A 22,064-nucleotide genomic window follows, 5' to 3' on the forward strand; every position below is an offset into this window, starting at 1 on the left:
TAACTTGAAGCAGATAGACGCCTGGCCCCTTTCTTCTGAAAACCCATCACAGTTTAAGTCCCTTTAGAAAAAAAAGATTAAACATGACGCCAGCTGCAGAGAGTAATAACCTGTTTTAAGGAGTTTACCAGTGAAAAGCAGGTTTGGAAGGTATTACTAAAATGCTGCCTGTATTAGACAAAGTCAACTCCATCAACGTCTTCAAAATCAACAACAGTGAACTATAGGACACAAGTATAAGCTAAGAAGTAAATTTAATACAGAGATCAGGAGTCACTTCTTTACACAAAATATTGTGGGAGTCTGGAACAAGCTACCAAACAACATGGTTAAAGCTGATACTCTGCTTTTGTCAGGAAACAGCAGAACAAGATCCTCAGATCAATTACTAGGCACTAAACGTGCTTAATAGATCAAATGGACACTTCCATTTGTAACCATTCTTATGTTTAAGCATAAGCACTGAAAAGTGATCAAATTAATAAATCCATATTACACAATATTTAAGGGGTATCAAAGTTGTGCTGCTGTGCTGGGAACTCAAGGAACAAGAGCCTTGGGTTTTGTCTATATCTTTTTGATGCACAAGAAGCAGTAGGAGCATTCTTGAAAATCTTAGCAGGATAGCAGGCATTTGAGTAAGGCATGCATTTGCAGAACAGGACAGGGAAACCAATTTTATTACTGCAAAGGAATTCCATGCTGAAAAGAAATGATAAGAGACATAACGTTTCAGCCATGGAGCCTTCTTCAGGTGTGATGGAAAAAACCTTTACCTGTTTCTTTGCAGCCTACACATGCTGACAGAGCTACCTAATCGAACATCTTCAAATACTATTACTGTTGCATAGCACCAGGAACTCTTTCAGGATTAATCAGCAACTGGCTCTTGTGAGCAAGCAAAACTGGTTGGTGGTGAATTCATACTTTTTTGCATTTTTTAGAGTAAGTTTATATAGATGGACATGGAGTTTATCCACCCATCCATTTTCTAACCGCTTTATCCAGTACAGGGTTGCAGGGAAGCTGGCGCCAATCCCAGCAAGCAACTGTTGCAAGGAATGCCAGTCCATTGCAGGCAATACACAAACACAGACAGGCACAAACTCACAGGGTGAATTTTCCCAGCTTCCAATTGGCCTACCAGTTTGACTATGGACTTTGGAAAAGGAGAACATACAGTACAAAAACCACACAGCACCCCACGTCAGGAACTGAACCCAGGGCCCAGCGCTGTAAGGCAGTAATGTTAACCACTCATAAAATGTGACATAGCACAGATTGCCTTTTGAAAGAAGTCTTATTTGCACCCTGCAGTCTGTCTCTGGCCTGTGCCATTAAACACTCTGTATCTGTGACCATTGAACAGTGGGCGCTCAGAGCTGATTTAAGTCTCCTGGGACAAAGTAGGTTTTTTTTATTCCTCTGTTGTAATTCATTGATTTTTTTAAGTCAGTCAGTGTGGATCCCCCGAACAGCAAAGTCAGGAGAGAACAGGGAATGAGATATTAAGATGCTGAGAAGCTTTGGTTTGATTAAGTGCTGTAAGTGTTGGGGATCATCTGACTCCCAACAAGATTAAAATTCCTTCCCACTACAGAATAAAATGTGGTGATTAAGCCCCCTCTCCCTCTGAGACTCCCTTTCTCTGGGCCCCTGGTTTGCTGTAAAAGTAAAGGCTGGGCTCATCGAATGTAATAGCTATTCTTTATGGTTGTGGGGAGCAGTCAGCTATAATTAGGACAGAGCTCAGTCCTTCTTTTTGTGTGCTCTCTCAAATAGTTTTTATTTTGTATTTGGTTAAAGAGGGTTTTCTGCGGGCTTTCTGGATTGGGTTCCAGCTCACCACACCTCTGTATGGAACTAAGTGGTGATGGATTAGGCATGTTTTGTCAAATGTTATAAAAAAAATGAATAGTCTAATAGAAAGTTATAACAAAAAAAAAGGTATACAGTATATACAGAAATGTCCAGATTGATTTTGAGCTTCTTGTTGAATCTATGAACACAAAATGTTGGCATGATTAATTATGCTGCATGTCCCATTATACACTAACATGTTAAATACTGTATTTATACTTTCTTAATGTTCCCGTTAATTTGCAAGATAGGCCAAAGGCCTTTCTTATTTTCACCTATCTAGTTTGATCTGTTTTGTTGCCATCTTCATTTGGGTGCACCTGGAGGAAGACAGGAATCTGTTTTTTTTTCACATCTTTCTCACTTTTGAATTTCTGTTCCCTCTTGCTTTCCTCTCTGTTCTCTTCCATTCATCCTCTTCCTCTTAGCACTCTTTTTCTTTTATTTCTGTCTCATCTCATTATCTTTCCCACCTCTCTCGTACTACTCCAGCCCCACACACTGTAATACCCTCTTCCTACCTCTCTTCTGGATTCCATCTCAATGTCCTTTTCACTTGCTCTCAAAGTCAAATTTAACAAGCTCTGGACTGCAAAGACAATGAAAGTCCTGCCATAATTCAGCAGTAATACAGTGCAGAGCCCAGCAGTGCAGTCTGTATCCTTTAGGTTTATAGATAAGCAGGTTGCCTGTTTTTCCTCTACCTTATGACCAAGTACTGTAATTGATTTTGAATTGTAATTATATTCTCAGAGGCATTAGAATCTCAACATATTATATTGGCAATACTCATCTTTTACTTTTTTAAATGCCTCTCTGTATATAATGAGTTTTGGCATGTGGCAGTTAGTTTCAAACAGATTTTTACACTTAGTTATAAGCTAACTGTGTGCTGCTATATTTTCATTGATAAACGTAGTGCTAGATGTAGTAGTTTTTAATAATGAGAAAATTGCAAAAATATATACTTTATAGTTTATTTGTACTGTACCTAGCTTACATTTTAAATGCCCGTGCAGCACTCAATCTTTTGGATTGATACAATCAAATGTATCAAGACATTCAGTATAAAAGGAGCACTAACAATGACTCCACTACCTACAGTTCACTGCTAGTGTAATCCCCTCATGTGCTCCATAAAACTTAAACACATATGCAAGTATACAAATAAGAGGTATCCTTTAACCACAGGTTGGGCTTATGGATTCCTGTGGATTAAAAGCTATGTTCCCTTTCTTCAAAGATCCCATAGAGTCGGCCTCAACCACATGACTTGGGATGTGGTTTCAGATTCCCACAGTCCTCTGTGGTATTTTTTTATTTGTGTTACAGTTCAGAGCAACTAAAGAAGTATTTCCTGTTATCTCTCTTGAATAACTCTAAACTTGGGTTTTTGAGTTGCTAATATTAGGAAGTTCCCCTGAGTTAACTTGGCCAGTGCATTTCAGGATTTTAAATAATCAAAATTTAATTTTGAATTGAAACTTAATCAAGTCCCCACATAATCTTCTGTTTTCAGATCAAAAATCATCTGTACTGAGTACAATATACACAAGCATTTCGTTTAATTGCTTTCTTGCAATGACCCCTTTACCAGGGGTCCACTTAGTTCTGATTTGTGCTTTTTACTTGTGCTGTTGTCACACTATTTAACAAGTTTACTTCCCATGCCATAATATACAGTAGATCATTGTTGTAAGTTAGGAAAAGCAATGGTCCTAGAACTGATCCCTGTGGTACTCCAAAAATTACCTGCTGCTAGTTTGTGATACATTTTTATACGTTTTAGCTGATGCTTTATGTGCATGCATTGCCATGGATTCTTCCTGCTATAAACTAGAAGGTTAGACAATTATGTGTTACTTTATAAATGCTTTTTGAACACCCAAATATGTTTGACATGTGTCCAAATATTGTCTATTACACTAGTTACTTGCTCAAAGAAATCTAGTAGATTAGTTAGGCATGATCTACCTCATCTAAAACTGAGCTGACATTCTCCTATGATGTCTTTCTCATTTAGATGTTCTTCTTAAACTTCTTTCTTAAACCACCTGGGGTGGGGTTCAGGGATGGGAAGAGGTGGGAAGGGGTGAAAATAGAGTTACTATTAGTTCTATGCATGTTCATGTTTGTTTTTGTAAATAATCTAAAGATTTGATCCCAAAAATAAAACCAAGTTGTAGCATACACATAAGTTAAGTTTAACCTTATTTTTATACCAATATTCTTTGTTGTTATGCCATTTTGTACATGTATAGTGAAGAATCACCATGTCTTTAGATTGCAATTCTCAGGCTCTTCTTCCAGGAAAAACAACACCTACTGTTTCATAAAGGCAGCAACCTCTGTTGCGCTAAAGATGGGTCAGAATCCTAGTGGGGTGACTCTGAATGCATGTGTAACATCACCCCAAAAGAGATGGAGACGGAGAGGAAGAGAGAGAGAGAGAGAGGGACGTCCTCCTTGTGTCTGTGATTACCAGAACTGCCTAGCTGGGGCAGGGTGCCTTAGAAAGACTCTAGGAAAATGACTCAGATTCTAATCAATAGAATCTCTCTCTTGTCTCTCTCTCTTTCACATATATCACAGTGGTTGCCCTGCCAGAGCCCAACTGCTAAGACAAAGAGAGAGGGCACCTGCCCTCTAATCATCAATTCTCACATCCCGTATGTCTCTCTATCTGTCTGGTGTTCTTTGGGAACAGACCCCACCATTCAAGTGCAATTTAATTCTGCTAAAATAAGTGACTTACCCACTGTCTCACTTCTAATATTTTTAATTAACCTTTTCTATTTTTTTTCTGTTCCTAAAAGCCCATGTATATTTATGTTATAAAAAATGTATTTAGTGCACAATGAGTAATGTCAGTATTGACAAGATTGACAGTGATTCAGTAGAGAGCTTGGTGGGAGTGTTGTTAACTGCCTATAAGGCTGTGTGTGCAGTGTACACTATTTACTATGGCTCCTTACCCAGGATCAGAACTGACATTTGTAGTCTTTTTAATTTGTCTCACACACACATGTATTCCCTTTTTATATCTAGCACCTCTCTAGTCCTTTTCTCTTTCTCTTATCCACTTTCTCACTCATTGACCTCTTCATCCATCTTCTCTCTCCCACTCCCTTTTCCCTTCCACCCTGGTCTTCCTCCTTGTCCAGTTTTAGGTTTCATGCTACGCAGTACAGAGTCAGTGGTACATGTGCAGTGTGGATTCAGGGCTTCATCAGTGTAGTGAATAGCGGGTCTCTCCGCCACAATCGCCTTATTGCTCTTTGTACTTAACATCTCACGCTGCCAGCATTACGTTACCCCCTCCCCCAGCACACACAGAAATTCTCTGTTAGCTACTGCAAAGGCATGTGAATGTACGACCTGAAACAGATAATGCCAGAGACATTTGAGGTTGGCTAAGTACATGGGGACATTTACAAATTTCCTTTGTGTGTTTTCCTAGTAGCTTGGCGATCCAGGAATGTTGTCAAGTCCCTCCTTGGAGGAGATTAGAACAGTAAATCGGCAAGAAAAACACAGGTAGTTTGTTCTTGACAACTTTGGCTTTTATTGTTAAGTGATGCCTTCTGCTTTCATTCTTACATTTAGTTTCCTCTTGTGTCTATGCATCCTTGTTTTTTTTCATCGTTTTTCATCCTTGCCTTGTGTTCTCAGTTTTAAATGGACCTTCCCATAGTTTACATTATGTGGAAACAGTAGAAACTATGGGAAACAGTGGTGTTTTGGGTTGACTTTGTCTGTTTCTTTGAGAATTTTGAATACCTGAATCGTGTTTCTTCATAGTGTAACCTGTTCAGGAATAAAACAATCTAGTTTATTTCACCTATCCGTTTACGATCTGGATCTGGTCCCTCTTCTGAGGATTGATTCCAGAGCAGCCATATCTTTTTAGTATGGTGGTGACCAAAGTTGTATACAGTATTCTAATTCATATCTTTCACTTTCATAATCTATTTGATGTCATAGCTTTACTCTTTTGTTCTTTAAAACTAACCTATATGCTGAAAGAAAATGTAGAAGTAAATGAATTACAAATGTATTTTCCAGGGACATTGTACTACATACTGGAGAGTACATAGTCTATAAGGTAGCTTGAAATTTTGTAACTGTCAGCACATCAGAATTGAAATATAATATACTTAGTGCAGGTAATTGAATACAAATGTCTGATATTAATGTGTTTTTGCTGCCTTTTGTTCGGGGCTGCGTTTTTTTTACAAACTCTTAAGAGAAAACAAAGGAAGAAGTTCTGTGCGAAACAGTTGGCGCTAAAATTAAAGGAAATATTTTCAAAATTCATTGAGAACTTTTCAGAAGATGAGAAAAAATATAAATCATAGGAAATGCATTAAAAAATGCATTTTGGATTTGTGTAAGAGTTAATCATCAGACTGCACGTTTGGCATTTTTTCACAAGGATTTTTCACAAAAAATTATATATCAACATTATTATGTTAAGGCTGGAGTTGGAACATTAGAAGTCATGTTAAATTAAAGCATGTCCCAGAGACAAACTGACACCACCTATACACCTTTTGAATGAAACAGAGAATCTTTTTTCTATCCATGTGCTGATTTTTCACTGGGCTGTCAGAAATTTTGGTGAGGTTAATGTCTCTCCATTTTCGCAGCGTCATCAGCAGCCTTGCTGATTAAATACCAGTAATGAACTGATTACGCTTTGTTTTTTGGCTGTTTTGTGTATAACAGTACAAATCAATATTCAAATTGAAAAGTGTGACATAGTGGCTTCATATACATTTTATCCACCATTAAGGCTTATTAAGTAATGGAGCAGGTAGTCACATGACTTTTCCCACAATATACATTAGTTGAAAACGTCTGTGATGTAGCAATTTTTCTCATTTTCTTTTCAAAAACTGTCAGGAGCAAGGATGTCTAAAAATGTAGATTTCACATCACTTGCTGCAAAGAATGTCATTTTATGCATTTTTCTGTGAACATATAGACTACTGTACTCTTCCTAGGCTAAAATGTTTTGTGAGTTATAACCATTAATTCCCCCATTTCTCTCTGTGTCTCTCAGGTCCCTGTTGAAGTCCGGAAACTCAGCCCTGCTCCTACTTCTCCATACAACAGGGCTTGTAAGATACCCATTTATAAAACTCAGGTTTCCTGGATATAACCCTCCCATCCTCACTCTGCAAGGTGTGGTCCTTGCTCCCTTCAAAGTTTGTCAGTTTTGATACCTATGTAAGCACTCTTCTCACCCCCGACTATAAAACACAACCTGGATCTCCCCCTTCACTTTCCCCTCCCTGTCTGCCCCCACCCTCCACCCTCTCCTTACCAAGTGACAATTTCCACAAAGTCATTTGAATGGGGGTCACACAACTCTGGTGCCCTGCTCCTCCTGGCCTCTGATCATGTGTTCCTACACATTTTGACATGCCTTTTTTAAAGCAGTTTAAGAAATGCATACATTTTGAAAAAAACAGACTCTCTCTGATTGGATGTGAATAGAAAACCCTCTGTTTTTGGTGTCAGATCATACACTTTTAATGGCTGACCCATCCCATAAGACTGTATAAGAAGACACACCTTTTACTCTGTAATAGGTCCCACAAGGTGTACCCTGCAGGTGCTCTGATCAGTACCTGCCCTTGCTCTTTTTACAGTTTCCCTAACACTTGTCACCGTCACCTAAACCCCGCCCTTCCTTCAGTCCGGTTGGCTGTTGCCATGGCAGCCTCGGCACGGGAGCACCTGCTGTTCGTGCGGCGGCGTAGCCCCCAGATGCGTTACACTCTGAGCCCCGAGAATCTGCAGAGCTTGGCCGAGCAGAGCTCTGGGCCGCCCGAGCCAATGGGTCTCCAGCGGGCCAACAGTGACACCAACTTGGTGACCTCGGACAGCCGCTCGTCGCTCACTGCTAGCACGTACGAGTTCACGCTGGGGCTTGCGCAGAACCTCATCATCTCCTGGGACATCAAAGAGGAGGTGGATGCCACTGACTGGATTGGGCTGTATCATATTGGTGAGTTATGCCAGGCTGAGTCTGACACTGTACATGACGGGTATCTAACGCTCTCCTGCTTATTTAGTTAACATTGCCATGATCTTCAGCTACTGTTATAAGGCCATAGCTATACATTGATATACACTGATGTACACCAAGGATTACAGAGAAATCTGTTCAAGGTAGATCTGGCAATTCTGTGAACCAGAGCAGACAGACTCCTTACATTAAGGATTGCATTGTCTTCTAAGTTTATTTGTCTTTCTCAGACAGAAGGCAATGCAGTTCTTGAGTGCTCAGTTCTTGTATGCTGAATTACACATTCTCATTATCCGATGCATTTGGCACGCTTAACATGTCTTCAGTAGTGACGTCTAAATGTTTTAATCATATGTTTAACTGGGTTTGAATAAGGTACATTTTTATAAGTAAAACTGTAAAGGGCCTTGAAAAAAATATTAAATCTGTCAACCTGACAAGATCAAGAAAGTAGTTCGTTAAGGAACTGAGAGCTTAAGTGGGAATGGACCACTGTTTAGACCCCTCGCTGAAATGGGATGGGTTGGTGTCTTGTCAGCCTGGGCTGCAGAACACTGGTGCTGATTCAGCAGAGTGTGCGTGTGGTGCAGACACATGCAGCCCGCCATTGGACAGGCAGTCAGGCAGCGCCTCACACTCCTCCACAGAGCATCTCCAGTATGCTGAAGCATTGGCTACTGTCTCTCTTCCCATCACACACACACACACACACACACCTGTACAGTATGCATTCACATACATCATGGGGTTCTAACAGTTCTGTGTTGGTATTTATTGTTGCCTTCACCTTTTATTTCAATGCCCCTCTACAAAAAGCAAAGTAGTCTACCATCTGTAGAATACTGCTAAAAAGTGTGCCCAGATAGTGGAAAACATGAAAATCATCCATCCTGACACCACTATTACAGCCTCCTTCTGCTATCACTCTGGCACCTGCCTTACCACCATTTATCAGTCTGTGTATTGATCCATCTCATCTTACACAGGAAATAAAAAATTAGAGAGATGTTTAAGAGGTATTGTAGTGGCTTCATGGGCACAGCGCCCAGCCCAATGGATTTTAAAGACAATAATGACTTCATTATCTGCACCAAGAATAAATTCGACAGGAACTGTATAGTTTGACTTGTAACTGGGCACTGTCCCAGTCACAGTGATCTTGGGATTACTGAGACACAGTAACCCCAGGTTATTGTAAAACAGTGTCGTTAACTTATTCAAGACTAGTGGGTCACTTATTAACTGAATATTGACAACAAATACCGCACAAAACAGTTTATGAATGAAGTTTTTAAGCCAAAGTACTGTTTAGGAAGACTGGACTCTGGGATCAGTCAAAAATAACTGCATGAGTCGGCAAGCCTATTTTTCATGGTTGAATGGACTCAAAAATCTGTAGAAAACATGTTGGGATTTTTTAAAAGCTTTCGATCAATGTCTTTTTCTGTCTTATTCCACACCCTCTAACATTCTGTTCCAGTTAACACTTTATGCATGCATGTCTTGCCAGCAGAGGATGATTTGGAAGGAGCAAGGCAATCCTCACAGAAATGTCCAGCACGCTGCTTTTTAGGATTGCGTTATGCTAGACTCTTTCAGGAAACCCACAGAGAAGATCACGTAAATAAATAGGACATTCCTGAAGGTGGCCAGAACTCCATTGGGATTTTTGCACGTGTTTGGAGGGATCTTCTTTACAGAAAAAGAGCAGTACTTTTTTCAGACGGTTCAGCTTTCAGTTGGCCTCCACAGTGTCCTCACTGGCATCATGTTGACTACACACAGAAAATTTGATGTAAAAGCATTATCCAGCATAAGCTTTCTTCAAAGGCAGAACTACAAAGGTAACTGACAGTAGAAACTGAATAGCTTGTGGGCATTATGCCCTGGAGGATCTTAATAATAATTCAGATAAATGGAAGTCCTGCAATGTATTGAATTGTATTTTTCTATTGTCAATAAAAGTATCCCTAAAACTGTTTCTGTGGATTTCTGTTACAATCTTCCCAACAGTATATATCAAAAGCCTTATACGTTGTGACTAAAATTGTTAGCAGCTGTTTATGTGTTCAGATAAAGTTCAGTGAGTTTTGTGTCGCTTAATTCATATGAGGTTTACATCTTTTTGCACAAGGTCTTAGGTTTGCCTGTTACTTTGTTTGTTTGTTTTTTCACAGTGAATATATTACTGCCCTTCTGGCATGACTACTTATTATCCTGATTTTCAGGTCACCTATCAACAAACAGAATGCAAGCATTTTTTATGCAAAGCTTTTAACAATTATGCACAAACAGAAAAAAAGTTAACCTTACACAGGAAAATTATCAGAGTAGTTATTTCAAAAGAGGGCCCTTACAGATCAAATTGTATTGGCATAGCAGACATGAAATGCATAGCAGCTGTTGTTGGTGTATATAACAGAACCTGTATCTTATAAACCCTGGAATAGTTTTTGCAGCAGTAGTGGGAATCAGAATTACATACTCAGCCATCCAGGGGCACAGAAGAACCATGTTGGGCACCTGGGCAGCAGGTGTGTGGCTCAGACTGCTGTCTGAAACACTGCAGAACAGATGTATATGGACCTCACACCCGTATCCTTACCCTTTGTGCCTTTAGAGGTGTACCACTGTGAAGATACATGGCAGTGTTGTACTTTTTCATGTTTTCTACATGCTTCTGCTAATGATATGCCCTGGAATAGACTGTTTTATGTTCTATGTTAACATAAAACAATTAACACTATTAACACAATTAGATAGCTTTCACTCTGAGTACCTTGCTATGATCTTCTGTGACAGTGCTGTGTCACACTATCGTAAATGTGTGTAAGAGTAAGTGCAGATGCAATAATAATGAAAGGAAGGAACTGAAAAGCATTCCCAAAAGTGTGTTAGGCAGCAGAGTGTCAGTGGACAAGTCATCGTGAGAAAGATGGTTGTCAAAACAATTACTATCTGTTACTCATTTCCTAAGATTATTCTTCATTTGCAGCTTCTGTAAAATGAGCCAGGAAATATGTTTTTACTACAAAAGTGCATTTGATTTTCTTTGATTTCTGCAATTTGGTCTGTGTTTCTTCTGTTTAAACCTGTTTTCCTGTCTCAAAATGTATACATTTTATATGAACATGTGTGAGTACAGGTTACTTTTAAAGCAGCTCCACCTTTTTGATGTTTTTCCATTCCTGTTCTACAGTCAAAACTTTTTGCTCTATTAACAACCTGAAATATAGATGTTTGTAATCCCAGTCATTCCACAAAAATAATGGACATCATCATCAAAAATACTATAATAATAAATAATAAAACATAATAATAATAAAACAATTTGAATTATTTATAATAATAAACTTTATTTTATATAGCCCTTTTAAAAGTGGCTTATCAAAGTGCTTTACAGTAAGAAAAAAAATACACAATGAAAGAAGTTACAGAATTACGCAATTAAAGCTAGGGTTTGGAATACAGTAGGAAAGCATAGAGGCAGACAGAACCAATCAGTTACTCAATTATTTAATCAATTCATCAATTGTACTTTTTAATGCTAATAAAATGCTAGTGAGGAGCGTGTTAGTATGTCTGTGTTTTTTGGGGGGTTGGCGATTACATATTAAGGAAGACATTTACAAACATCCTGCCCCGGGGCGGAGAGGACAGGAAGTGCCATTTGCTGTTTGAAGTTTTAAAGAGGGACATGCTGAGCATAAGGAGAGAGGGAGAGAGACTCAGAGAGGAGAATCTAAGGCACAAAGGAGAGGAGAGAGAAAGACAGAGACAGGTTTGGAAGAGTGTGAAGGAGAAGGGTAGGGTTTAGTTAGGTGAAAAGGAGCTGATGAGCTTTAGCATTTATCGTCCTCTTGACCTCGTTTCCTGTTAGGCTTTGTAGATTGTGAATTTTTAAATTGGAGTGAGAGGGAGGCTTCGGTGGCAGCGGAGAGGAGGAGGAGGGATTGCCTGGTTCTGATAGGATACAGTTTGGCTGAGAGACAACATGAGAGTCTCCACCCCAGAAAGATAGAGCCATGGAGGCAGTGTCTGTCTCAACATCCAGGGTATTGTTGTTACATTATATGGCTGTATGTATGTGGGATTTTCCTGTTGTGATTCCGATTGTGATGAAAGGCACTTTTTTATCATAATCTGTCATAAATGTGAATATCTTGGACTGCATGCGTCTGTGTATCTTTTTGTACTGATGTGTCACTTCCTCCATATCTGTCCCTCTCCGGCTCCACTCTCTCCAGATGAGACATGTCCAGCCAACGTGTGGGACTCGAAGAACCGTGGGGTGAACGGCACGCAGAAAGGGCAAATCGTTTGGCGCTTGGAGCCAGGGCCCTATTTCATGGAACGTGAGTGGGAAATAAATTATTATACCGCAGCACTGAAGTGAGAGGTGAGAGGAGGACGGGAAGTATAAGTAAAAGAAAGAAATGCATACAGAAGAATGTTTTTGGTTTTTTTTTGATGGATCCAGTGGATTGACTTGTGCTGGGAGAGAGGGAGATGGTAAGAAAAGGAGAAAGTTTGCTAGTCAGAGGAGAGTGCTTGGCTGGAAATAAGACCCACAGTTGTGCACTGCAGTTGTGAGTCCAAATGTTATAAGCAGCTAGGTCTCACATAAGCCAGTGCCAAATGCTAGACATTTCAAGGTGGTTACACTTGTTTGAATAAAGATGTGGAATTATAATATTGAAAGCACTATACTGCTTTTTTGCTTCAACGGTAGAATTTGCACAAAAATCTGAAGTGGATCAAACTATAATATGATAAATGTTTTATTCTTACACCTGCAGTTCTCTGTCTCCCCATCCTGCTTGCCTGTCTGGCATTGGTACTGAGGGATTTTTTTAGACCAGATCTGATCATTTCTGTATCCAAAGAGGTTGAAGTGATTGATGGTGTACACAGAACAGGGGAGTGATAAATATTCTGACTTGTATGCCGCAAACAAGACACGTTGAGACAAGGACTGTGAACGATATTGTTATATACCTATAGGTGCTCTATTTAACCGAGTATTTTTCTGTTCTGTAACCCATGCCAGAGGATGGTCAGTAATCTGATTTGTTTCTCCTGTCTCCATAGCGGAGACTAAGATCTGCTTCAAGTATTACCATGGAGTGAGTGGAGCACTGCGGGCCACAACGCCTTGCATAACTGTCAAAAACCCCGGCATTCTGGTGAGTGAGCCCCTCCCACATCATCATACTCCTTACTTCGTAATCAGACTATTCTAAGGTTCTCTACTTAGGCATGCCTTAGGCCTGCTGTTGAAACAGCAGAGATTCCCTTTTGATCTTGACAATCTGAGTACTGTATCTCAGTATGGCAGCTTTTATGATCCTCTTCCTGAGTATATAACTGCACGGCCCAGCATGACACACTAAAAACATCTTGCACACAGCAAGCAATGCTTACATACAGCAAAGAAAAAAAACTTTATTTCTGCATTGTCTGTACTGCCTTTATTTATAGTTTTTGTACAGTGTAACTGTGAGCTAGGCAAACACACCAGGGAAGGGGGTAATGCACTTGTCTCTGAGGTCCAGATGGTTTCCCAGTCCAGATATAAAAAGGAGACTTTTACTGCCTTTGTACTGACAAGGCAGTCTGGACTTTCTCTTAAGTCAGCATGTCAGTCAGTCCTCTCAGACAGCCATTGCATAGCAATTTTATGCATCTTAGGTTTTACAGATTGCATGCTCCCATCTAGCATCTGGGGTGTTTATTTTATTTATTTTGCAAACAGCCTTATTTTAAATAAATATGTATAGGTACAGTACATGTGAGAGATGAAAAATTATGTTCAAATATTCTATGTTGCTTTTTACACAAGAGTCTCTAGATTTTTAAATTAGAAATATGACACTGTGCTAGTGAAAGGGAATCTCATATGGTTCTCTGTACTGCTGCTCACAGGCTGTGCTGTTGGGGGCTTGTGAACACTGACTTAATACAGGCCCAGTGGAGTGGAATTGTGCTGCAGACTTAAAGAGGTTATGGAGGATTCTTAGATCTCTGACAGATGCACTGTATGCACAGTACCATATTGAGTGGAGTAAGAAGCCCTGAACCAGCAAATCAACAACAGCCCAGATCACTGTAGATCGGCTATGCGGAGGGTTTTGTAAGCAAAGTGGAGAGAATTCTGCAGATGGAAGAGAAGGAGAGAAATAATGAGTGTAAGAGTAAGAGGGAGTGAGCGTGGAAAGACATAGTGCCAGACAAGAGGGACAGAACAAGAAGGAAAAAGCTGCATATGAGAAAGATGCTGTTTGTCCAACTGAGACTATCGTCTCAGGACTGAGGTGTAAGCTTAGTGTTGGAGGCCATGAAAAATTGAGACAGAGGGTGAGAGAGTGAGAATGAGAGTGAGATGGAAAAAAACTGTAAAATAGATAAACTAGGAGCACTAATCAAATAAATTAATAGTTCAGTTGAAATTTCAGTTTTCTTTAAGTTAAGGTTTGGGAAGCTCTGAGATGCGCTAGAGGGTCCTGCAGGCAGTAGGGATTCCTGCACAGAGTTCAACCTTGTGATAACTTTTAAAACAATAAAGATTGATATTGGGAAAAACTGTCTGAGAAATTGGGCTGATTTAGGAATTTGGCATTTTTAATTTGACCAGGAATTCGACTATTTTTAAAAACCTCAAGTAGTGTCTCATGGAATAGCTAATCAACAGGTCAAAGTTCAATAAACCATTTGACCTAGTTTGGTATGACCATGTGGGCATGAGTGTATCAATCTAAATTTTGTTAAGGCCAGATACAAAGCAGAATTAAGAGCTGCTATCTCATTGTAAGTCAGGCTTCATGTTGTAAGGAAGCTGCTTGAACCTCACAGAACCTCGTAACCTTTTTTTCTTAAATCCTTAACAGTTTTTTCTAGTCTCAATTGTTCTTTCTCTTGCTGCACATATTCTTTGTCCTCAGTTCCTTATTTCTTTATTTTTTGGCAAGGTTCTTGTTCAGCCCAACGTCTGGTATTCCTTCATGCTTTTGTATTACAGGCGTTTCATAGTCTTTTTTTCAGAGTTTTTGGCCTCAGACACATTTTTGTCGTTATACCTGTCTTGATATTCCTCATTCTCTCAGTCTGCCTCAGTCCTACGGTATGTCTTTCTCTTTCCTGTACTCTGTTCCTATTATTTGCTGCCTGGTTTTTCTGTGCTTTGGTGCCTGACTCTTTCTCATCCTCTCGCTCTCCTTCGCTCTCTCTGACCTGTTTTCTTTTCTCTCCTTTTCTCCCTTTCTCTGGAGATACTGTACCTATCCCCACCGCAGTGACAATGCATTAGCTATCACTGCCTTGTTACTCTACTACCATCTGGCACAAATTAATTTGATATGAAAACTCTAAAATTAATCCTCAGATCAGAATCACTGGCTGCCTGCCGGGTGTAGGGGGGAGTTAAGCTTGGGCTTTCTCAATGTAGTGCAATTCAAAAGGGATTTATTACAGCCAGCTATCAGGAAACACTCATCACTTGTCACAGTATAGGACAGACATGCAAAAAAGGCTAAGCCGTGAAAGAATGAGAGTAGTAAACGCTCCTCTGCCCCTATCCTATACAGACAAAGCAGAGTCCTCAGAGACAGCTGATTCAATCTACAGTACCTTACCGTACTGTTCTCTGCTGTAGTCTACTGCACTATGCCATAAAGTACTACCTTGTAATGCGCTTCAATTAATTGCACTGAACTGTACTTCACTGTATTGCTCTGTATTAGTACTGGATTTTGTAGTATGGTTCAGTCTATAACATTGTTAAAAAATATTGATTTCCATTGTGCTATCATGTACTGTTCTCTAAACTGTTGTTAACAATTGCAGTACAGTACTGGGCTGTACTGTGCCGTTCTATATACAGTATACTACACTGCCCCGCACTTTTGTTTTACTGTTGAAGAAATCTTTAAAACATGGACACCCTGCATGTCAGAATCTTGTACAACAGGTTTCCTTTTAAATATTTACTGTGGTATACTAAGAGGAAATTAGAGAAAAGCGCAGTGAAAACATTGCAAGCTGTTACAATGAGAAAGAAAACCGTAAGAAATAATGCTAAGGAAACTGCATAGTACAAGCATGGAAATATGGCAAAACTACCATAGTCACACTGGAGAAATGTAATGTTACTGAATTTGTCAACAAGATCCGCTTTTACAATACATTCTGTTTTTAGGTATTACTTTGTGAAAACACTCAAATGCTTAGGAACAGCCCTTTTCCATTTTGCACTCTGGATTTCTTTTCACTTAAATGAGTTTGTTAAAGAGGGCAAGAGTGAGGTTTCACTACTGACCAGGTTTTGTTAATTCTTTTTTACGTTTCATATCTGGATTTTTTTTTTTAATTTTAAAAGCTGCAGCCATTTACATTACAAAATGGGAATTCATATTACCAAGCATAAAATATTAAGCACTCAGCCCAGCAACAGCAATTGTAGTGACATGGCATGTGTTTCAGGTCAGCCTCTCTCTTTCAGGTGGGAGCTGAAGGCCTGGTGGAGGGCGAGTCGGTAGCTGAGCACTGTCGAAAACTGGTCAGCTTTACTCTGTCAGGTAACATTTCTGTCTTTTATGTTCTGCACAGTGGAGTAAGTGTGAGAGAGAGGGATGGGACTTTCAGTAGAAATAAAGGACAGAGGTGCAGAGAGAGGCACTGGGAGATTGGGTGTAAAGTCTGGTCCTGTAATGTTAATTGCCATCTAGTTCATCTTCATTTTGTTGCAGGAGTTACATTCGAGGGGATGGGCGTAAGTGTACGTGTGTTGCAGTAGGTGTATCAGACGGTGTGCCTCATAAGAGACTGTGTACAGTATATGTGCCATGCAGCGCACATCTTTCGTCTCTCTAGTCCCTCAATAATGCAAACTGTTAGTCATGCCTGTCTGCTCACATACACAGGCCCCTCCGAGTCTATCTTCTGCTTTCTTTCTCAACTGTGGGGCTGCTCTGTGGTGAAGCCACAAGGAAGCAGACTCCACAACCTGACACTGTAAAGTTACTTTTGCATTAACTTGACACACAGGTAGTGAACATCCATCCATCTTCTAACTCTTTCTTTCAATTCAGGTTTCCGGGGAAGCCTATCCCAACAAGCAATGGGCATAAGGCAGGGTACACCCTGGATGGCACACCAGTCCACAGGGCAGGCAAACACAACCGCAGACACGCACAACCATACACCAAGTTTCCCATAAGCCAACCATAACCTACCATTATGTCAGGGGAAACGGACCATCTGGAGGAAACGCACATAAATGAGTGGAAATCATACAGACTACACACAGAAAGCACCACAGGTCTGGACTTGAACCCAGTGTCTTAGTGCTGTGGGGCAGCAGTGCTAACCACTGCACCACCACGGTGTGCAATGTGCTGCCCAACAGTGAACATTGACAATGTGAAAGCCACTGGCAATGAACAGGGGCTTGCATTCATGAAACATTAATAACACAACACTTCACAAAAAGCACATTTATATAAAATCTGTGATCGATATATTTAGTTTTTTAATATTTAACCAACAGAGCTCATCGTTTCATTTTTCTTTTCCTGTTGTGATGAGCAAGGTCGCCCCCCTGTGGTAGATGATATTCACTTCATTATGGTGTTGGCTGCTTTGCTCTTGTTTTGCAGATCACTTGTTCAGAGCAGTGTCAGGGTCATGGGAGGGTCATTCAAACAGGTCAGGACAAACCTGCATGGCAGGATATGGGGCATCTTTGTTTCTTAAAGAAAAGAAAGGCTTTTTGGTTGTTTTGTAGATATATGAGTCTTTGCCCTCATCTCTGTGTAGATATCCGTGCTCTGGGCCTGAAGAAGGGCATGTTTTTTAACCCTGATCCCTATCTAAAGATGTCTATCCAACCTGGGAAGAAGAGTACTTTCCCAACCTTTGCCCACCATGGTCAAGAGAGAAGGTCTACCATCATTGCCAATACCACAAATCCCATCTGGCACGGAGAGGTATGTGCTGAAACACACAGATACACTGAGAAACAGTACCATACATTGACGCATACTACTGTTTTTGCTTTCCTCTCTTACTCTCACCCACCACTTCTGTCCCTCCCAAACTTCTATTTGTTTCTTCATCCATGACTCCCACTCTTTCTACTTTTTCCTTGCCTACTGCCCTCCTTCTCCTATCTCTCTCTCTGCATCCTTCCCTGTTTTCTGTCTGTAGAGGTACACCTTTGTGGCCCTGGTGACTGATGTGCTAGAGATTGAGGTGAAGGACAAGTTCGCTAAGAGCCGGCCTATCATCAAGCGCTTCCTGGGCAAACTGATCATCCCTGTGCAGAGACTGCTGGAGCGCCATGCTGTGGGGTGAGCACCACTGCCAACAAGGGCCTGGAGTAAACAGGGCAGCAACAGTGCAGGGGGTACCCAGCTCAGTTTAGAGGAAGGGACATGGTTCCAGAAAATAAGATTGTTTTAATACGTAGAGTAAACAAGAATTGCTAAAAATAACTGTCCAAGAACCATTTTGGCATCTTTTCCTTTAAAAAATTCAAACAAGGGTCTCTAGCCAACAGCTTGTATATGCGGGCTGACAGATTTCTTTTAATGGGCCTGGTGGAAACCCAGTCCAGATCAGAACAACAGTACACCTCTCTGGGCTGGGTTCAGCTCACAAGGAGCAGCTCACAGGCACGCTGGCTTCTGTCATGAAAGTATGTCCCATGGGACGTCCTGGTTTTGCCAGTCAATAGAAGTGCAGAAAGGTTGGGATCCTCACCCCAGGTCCTGTGGATCCACTGTGTTCCTAGTTCTCATTCCGAGAATACTACCTACTCAAACCTACACTGAGAGGTTTTCAATTTTTCAGCTATTGGGCAATTCAATAAGTTATTGAATAAGAGAGTCCAGCTGGAATGAACAGGAGAGCAGTGGATAAGAAATTACTGTAGTAAATAACTGAGGAAATAGTCTGAGGCTAATTTAATCAGATCAAAATAATATGGCAGATCACAGAATCAAGGTAAGCTATAATTATGGGGAAAAGTACTGTCATGCATTTTATACACTATATTAAACAAATGGTAGTGCTTGGGACAAAGACTTGCACAATTACTGAACTTAATGCCATATAATCTGTGGACCTCAGTGTGCCAATGTGAGTGTCTAAACATGTGCGTGTGCTTCTGTGCCCATTCAGTGATGACTATGTCTCTGTTACACAGGGACCAGACCCTGAGCTACACACTCTGCCGCCGATTGCCCACAGACCATGTCAGTGGCCAGCTGCAGTTCCGAGTCGAGATCACGTCCACAGGACATGAAGGTGGGCACCGTGTGTGGCTATATTCTCCAAGCAGGACCAACTGAGATGGAGATAATAGCAAAGATCTGTGCTGCAAGTAAATTAGAGCTTATAAGAGCCCTGGTATCTACAATACATCAAAGTAATGTGCCTGTTCATACCATTTAATTTATTTTGAGTAAAATGATACAAAGAATTGGAATGAAAATAATTTAGATATAGAAAGGAAATTTACTGTTGTGCTGTTGTTCTTTAGCCTACATCAAGTATACTGTAAATAAGAATGCTGCAGACTGCTGTGCCATGGGAATCTTAATTCCATCCCTGTAGATACGTTGCTCTAAAGTTACTAGAAGGAGAAGTGTAATATATTGTGTGCTACACTTTGGTCTCCCCTCTTGCTGTATTGTCTTAGACGCCTCGCCAGACACTATGGGCTCTCTTCTGGGGGCTACTGCAGTGAATGGGGACCCAGGAAGCCCCTCTGATGACGAGGACATGCCAGGTGGCCCTCACCCCCACTCCCAGTCTGTTCCGGGGACCACTAGGGAGCCCTCTCCCACCGGCTCGGAAGGCTCCGTGCCTGGCGAGGTCCTGCGTAATGGGGAGGGGCAGGAGGAGGACGAGACAACCAGGGAGGGCGTGGAGGGGGGCGCCGAAGGAGGATTCCAGCTGCGCTGCACCCACGCACTGCGGCAGGAGTCCCTCAACGACTACCTAGATGCAATCGAGGCCCCGAAAGGCCCAGGGGAGCGGCCTTTGGGTGCCGCATCGCCCAAACTACGCAGCAGCTTCCCGACGGACACGCGGCTAAGCGCCATGTTGCACATTGACTCCGACGAGGATGAGGAGGTGGGCCTGCGACCCGAACCGGGAGGAGAGACGGAGGGGGGTCTGCTGCTGCTGCTCAACGGGGGCCTGGAGGGGAAACCCCCCCTGACGGAAGGGGGCGAAGTGGAGGCGGTTCAACCGATAGAGGACATAGAGGGAACAGCTGTGACCTTCGCCCAGCTGCCTGAAGAAGGGGAGCCCCCCTCCCATAGCCCCCCAGGGACTGATGTCCAAGAGGGGCCAGAGGAGCCAGAGCCAGGGGGGTCCAGCCAGGAGCAGGAGAGCGAGGTGACAGAGGGTGGCCCCAGCTCAGGCACGGGCACCACCCGCCAGTCATCCACAGGCTGTTCCTCCTTTGACAGCAGCCGATACCCCGCCTCCTCCTCGCAGGTCAGTGGGCCTCCTGCGGGCAGAGGGGGCGGGGTGACAGCAGTGGGAGAATCTCTAAAGAAATGAAGCCCTAGACACTACTGGGCGGGCTACTCCTGATTTTCTGAATGTATTTGTAAAAGAAAATTAATTAGAGAAATCTAGCGAGAGACAGTGTAACCACAATAATGAGGAGTCAAATGTTTTGACTTATAATTAGTTTTGGAAAATTGTTTGGAGCTTATGTGGTTTGCAGACTTTTCTCTTGGGTCTTCCTACAGATCTAGCATGGTGCAATCAAGTGTTTGGTATATTTTATGACTGAGATAGAATGAACAAATTCCGATGTGGCACCATGGCAGAGGTACATATACTTTGGTGAGGTATTTATATGTAGTGAGGTGTCCAGCCTCTTTTGCACACTGTCTTTTCTTTTTTCTTACTCTCCTCCTCCACCTCCCAACATTGTGGTCTGGCTCTTTTCTTTTCAGGAGGAGGAAGAGGGAGGGGCACCCTCCAGCGACCCAGGAGGAGGGGGGTCTTCTGAAGCTACACCCACCACCAGCGATGTTGCTGATGAAGGAGGAGGATCCGGTCAGCCTGCTGTAGGAGGGGAGGACCTTCAGGGAGCGACAGCCGCCAATGGGGATGAAGAAGAGGAAGAGATCTGGAGGAGGAGGCAGAGTCTGCAAGCTGCTGGAGGCGAATCGCAGGAAGAGGACGTGAGGTCAGCTGGGGCCAGCGGCTCAGTGGACTCAGGTCAGAGTGCCACAGAGACTGACGGAGATGCAGGTGAGAGCAAAGTGGATTTGTGCATTTCTTGAACAAGTTGGCATTGCAGCTGATTCTGTCCAAGTGGAAAGGGAATCACTTATAATTTCACAGTAGTATACCACTGTGGCAAAGCATCATCAAGCACTGTAAAGGCACTTTTAGTATAGCAAAACCAGGGATGGTCAACCTCTTTAATCTGGAAGATCCTCTTTCCAAGAATCACTCAGAAGAACATAACCTATAATCAAAACAAAATATGTACTGGGAATTACTATCAAACAAGAGCTGTTTATATGATAAAATTGAAGTGAATGAAAAAAACTCTGGTTGAAAGTAAGCTCTGTAAGCAATCCATTAATGACGGAAAAGTGAGTACTGTGCAGGGATTGATTTCACAATTAGTTTCGGAGTGAAAAATGTTGCATTCTTTCTTGGGACCCCCTGGACAACTGTTTGAACTGCACTGATGCAGACAGTTAGAAACCAAGGCAAAGCAAAATGAATATGAAATAAAAATCACAAAGCTTCTGTGCATATTTCAAATGTTTAACTTTCAAAATCAATCTTAGTGGATGTTTGAAACACTGTATCTATTGAGTATAGCAGTGATCTCCAATTCTGGCCCTTGTAAGGCTGGTGTGTCTAGAGGTTTTTATGGTCTAGACTCATAATGACCCGAATAAGCACATTATTGACTTAATCTGACCAGTTTGAAAGTTTCTCCCAGCTATTCAGGTATTCAGTACTTTTGCAGTTAATTTGACAATCCACAGAAATGAAGACAAGACTGATGCACACAGAATCCAGAAAAGATAGACAAATGGAAACAATTTTTATTGTGTGTCAGAAAAAAAGCACATCTTTACAAAGATAAGATATTACAATGAAATATTACAAGCAGAACAAGGCA

The 22,064-nt window shown here is 41.5% G+C and overlaps 1 protein-coding gene across 4 annotated transcripts in view; it reads left to right on the plus strand.

Annotated features, from left to right (window-relative positions):
• Positions 1–22,064, plus strand: part of hecw2a (HECT, C2 and WW domain containing E3 ubiquitin protein ligase 2a) — a 47,740-nt gene that overhangs the window by 11,779 nt on the left and 13,897 nt on the right. For 2 of the 4 annotated variants that reach the window (XM_088929890.1, XM_088929892.1), the window contains exons 2-12: positions 5,324–5,397; positions 6,926–6,983; positions 7,518–7,876; positions 12,145–12,252; positions 12,989–13,083; positions 16,395–16,470; positions 17,711–17,880; positions 18,101–18,243; positions 19,101–19,201; positions 19,596–20,401; positions 20,872–21,172. In XM_088929890.1, coding sequence (XP_088786016.1) covers positions 7,582–7,876; positions 12,145–12,252; positions 12,989–13,083; positions 16,395–16,470; positions 17,711–17,880; positions 18,101–18,243; positions 19,101–19,201; positions 19,596–20,401; positions 20,872–21,172 — 2,095 coding nt within the window. In that variant the 5' untranslated portion in view covers positions 5,324–5,397; positions 6,926–6,983; positions 7,518–7,581. Of the gene's footprint in view, positions 1–5,323; positions 5,398–6,925; positions 7,877–12,144; positions 12,253–12,988; positions 13,084–16,394; positions 16,471–17,710; positions 17,881–18,100; positions 18,244–19,100; positions 19,202–19,595; positions 20,402–20,871; positions 21,173–22,064 lie in introns of all 4 variants that reach the window. The other 2 variants (XM_088929891.1, XM_088929893.1) reach the window with 1 other exon arrangement.

This window comes from Atractosteus spatula, chromosome 13, assembly GCF_055471065.1.
Source record: "Atractosteus spatula isolate fAtrSpa1 chromosome 13, fAtrSpa1.hap1, whole genome shotgun sequence".
Classification (NCBI taxonomy): domain Eukaryota; kingdom Metazoa; phylum Chordata; class Actinopteri; order Semionotiformes; family Lepisosteidae; genus Atractosteus; species Atractosteus spatula.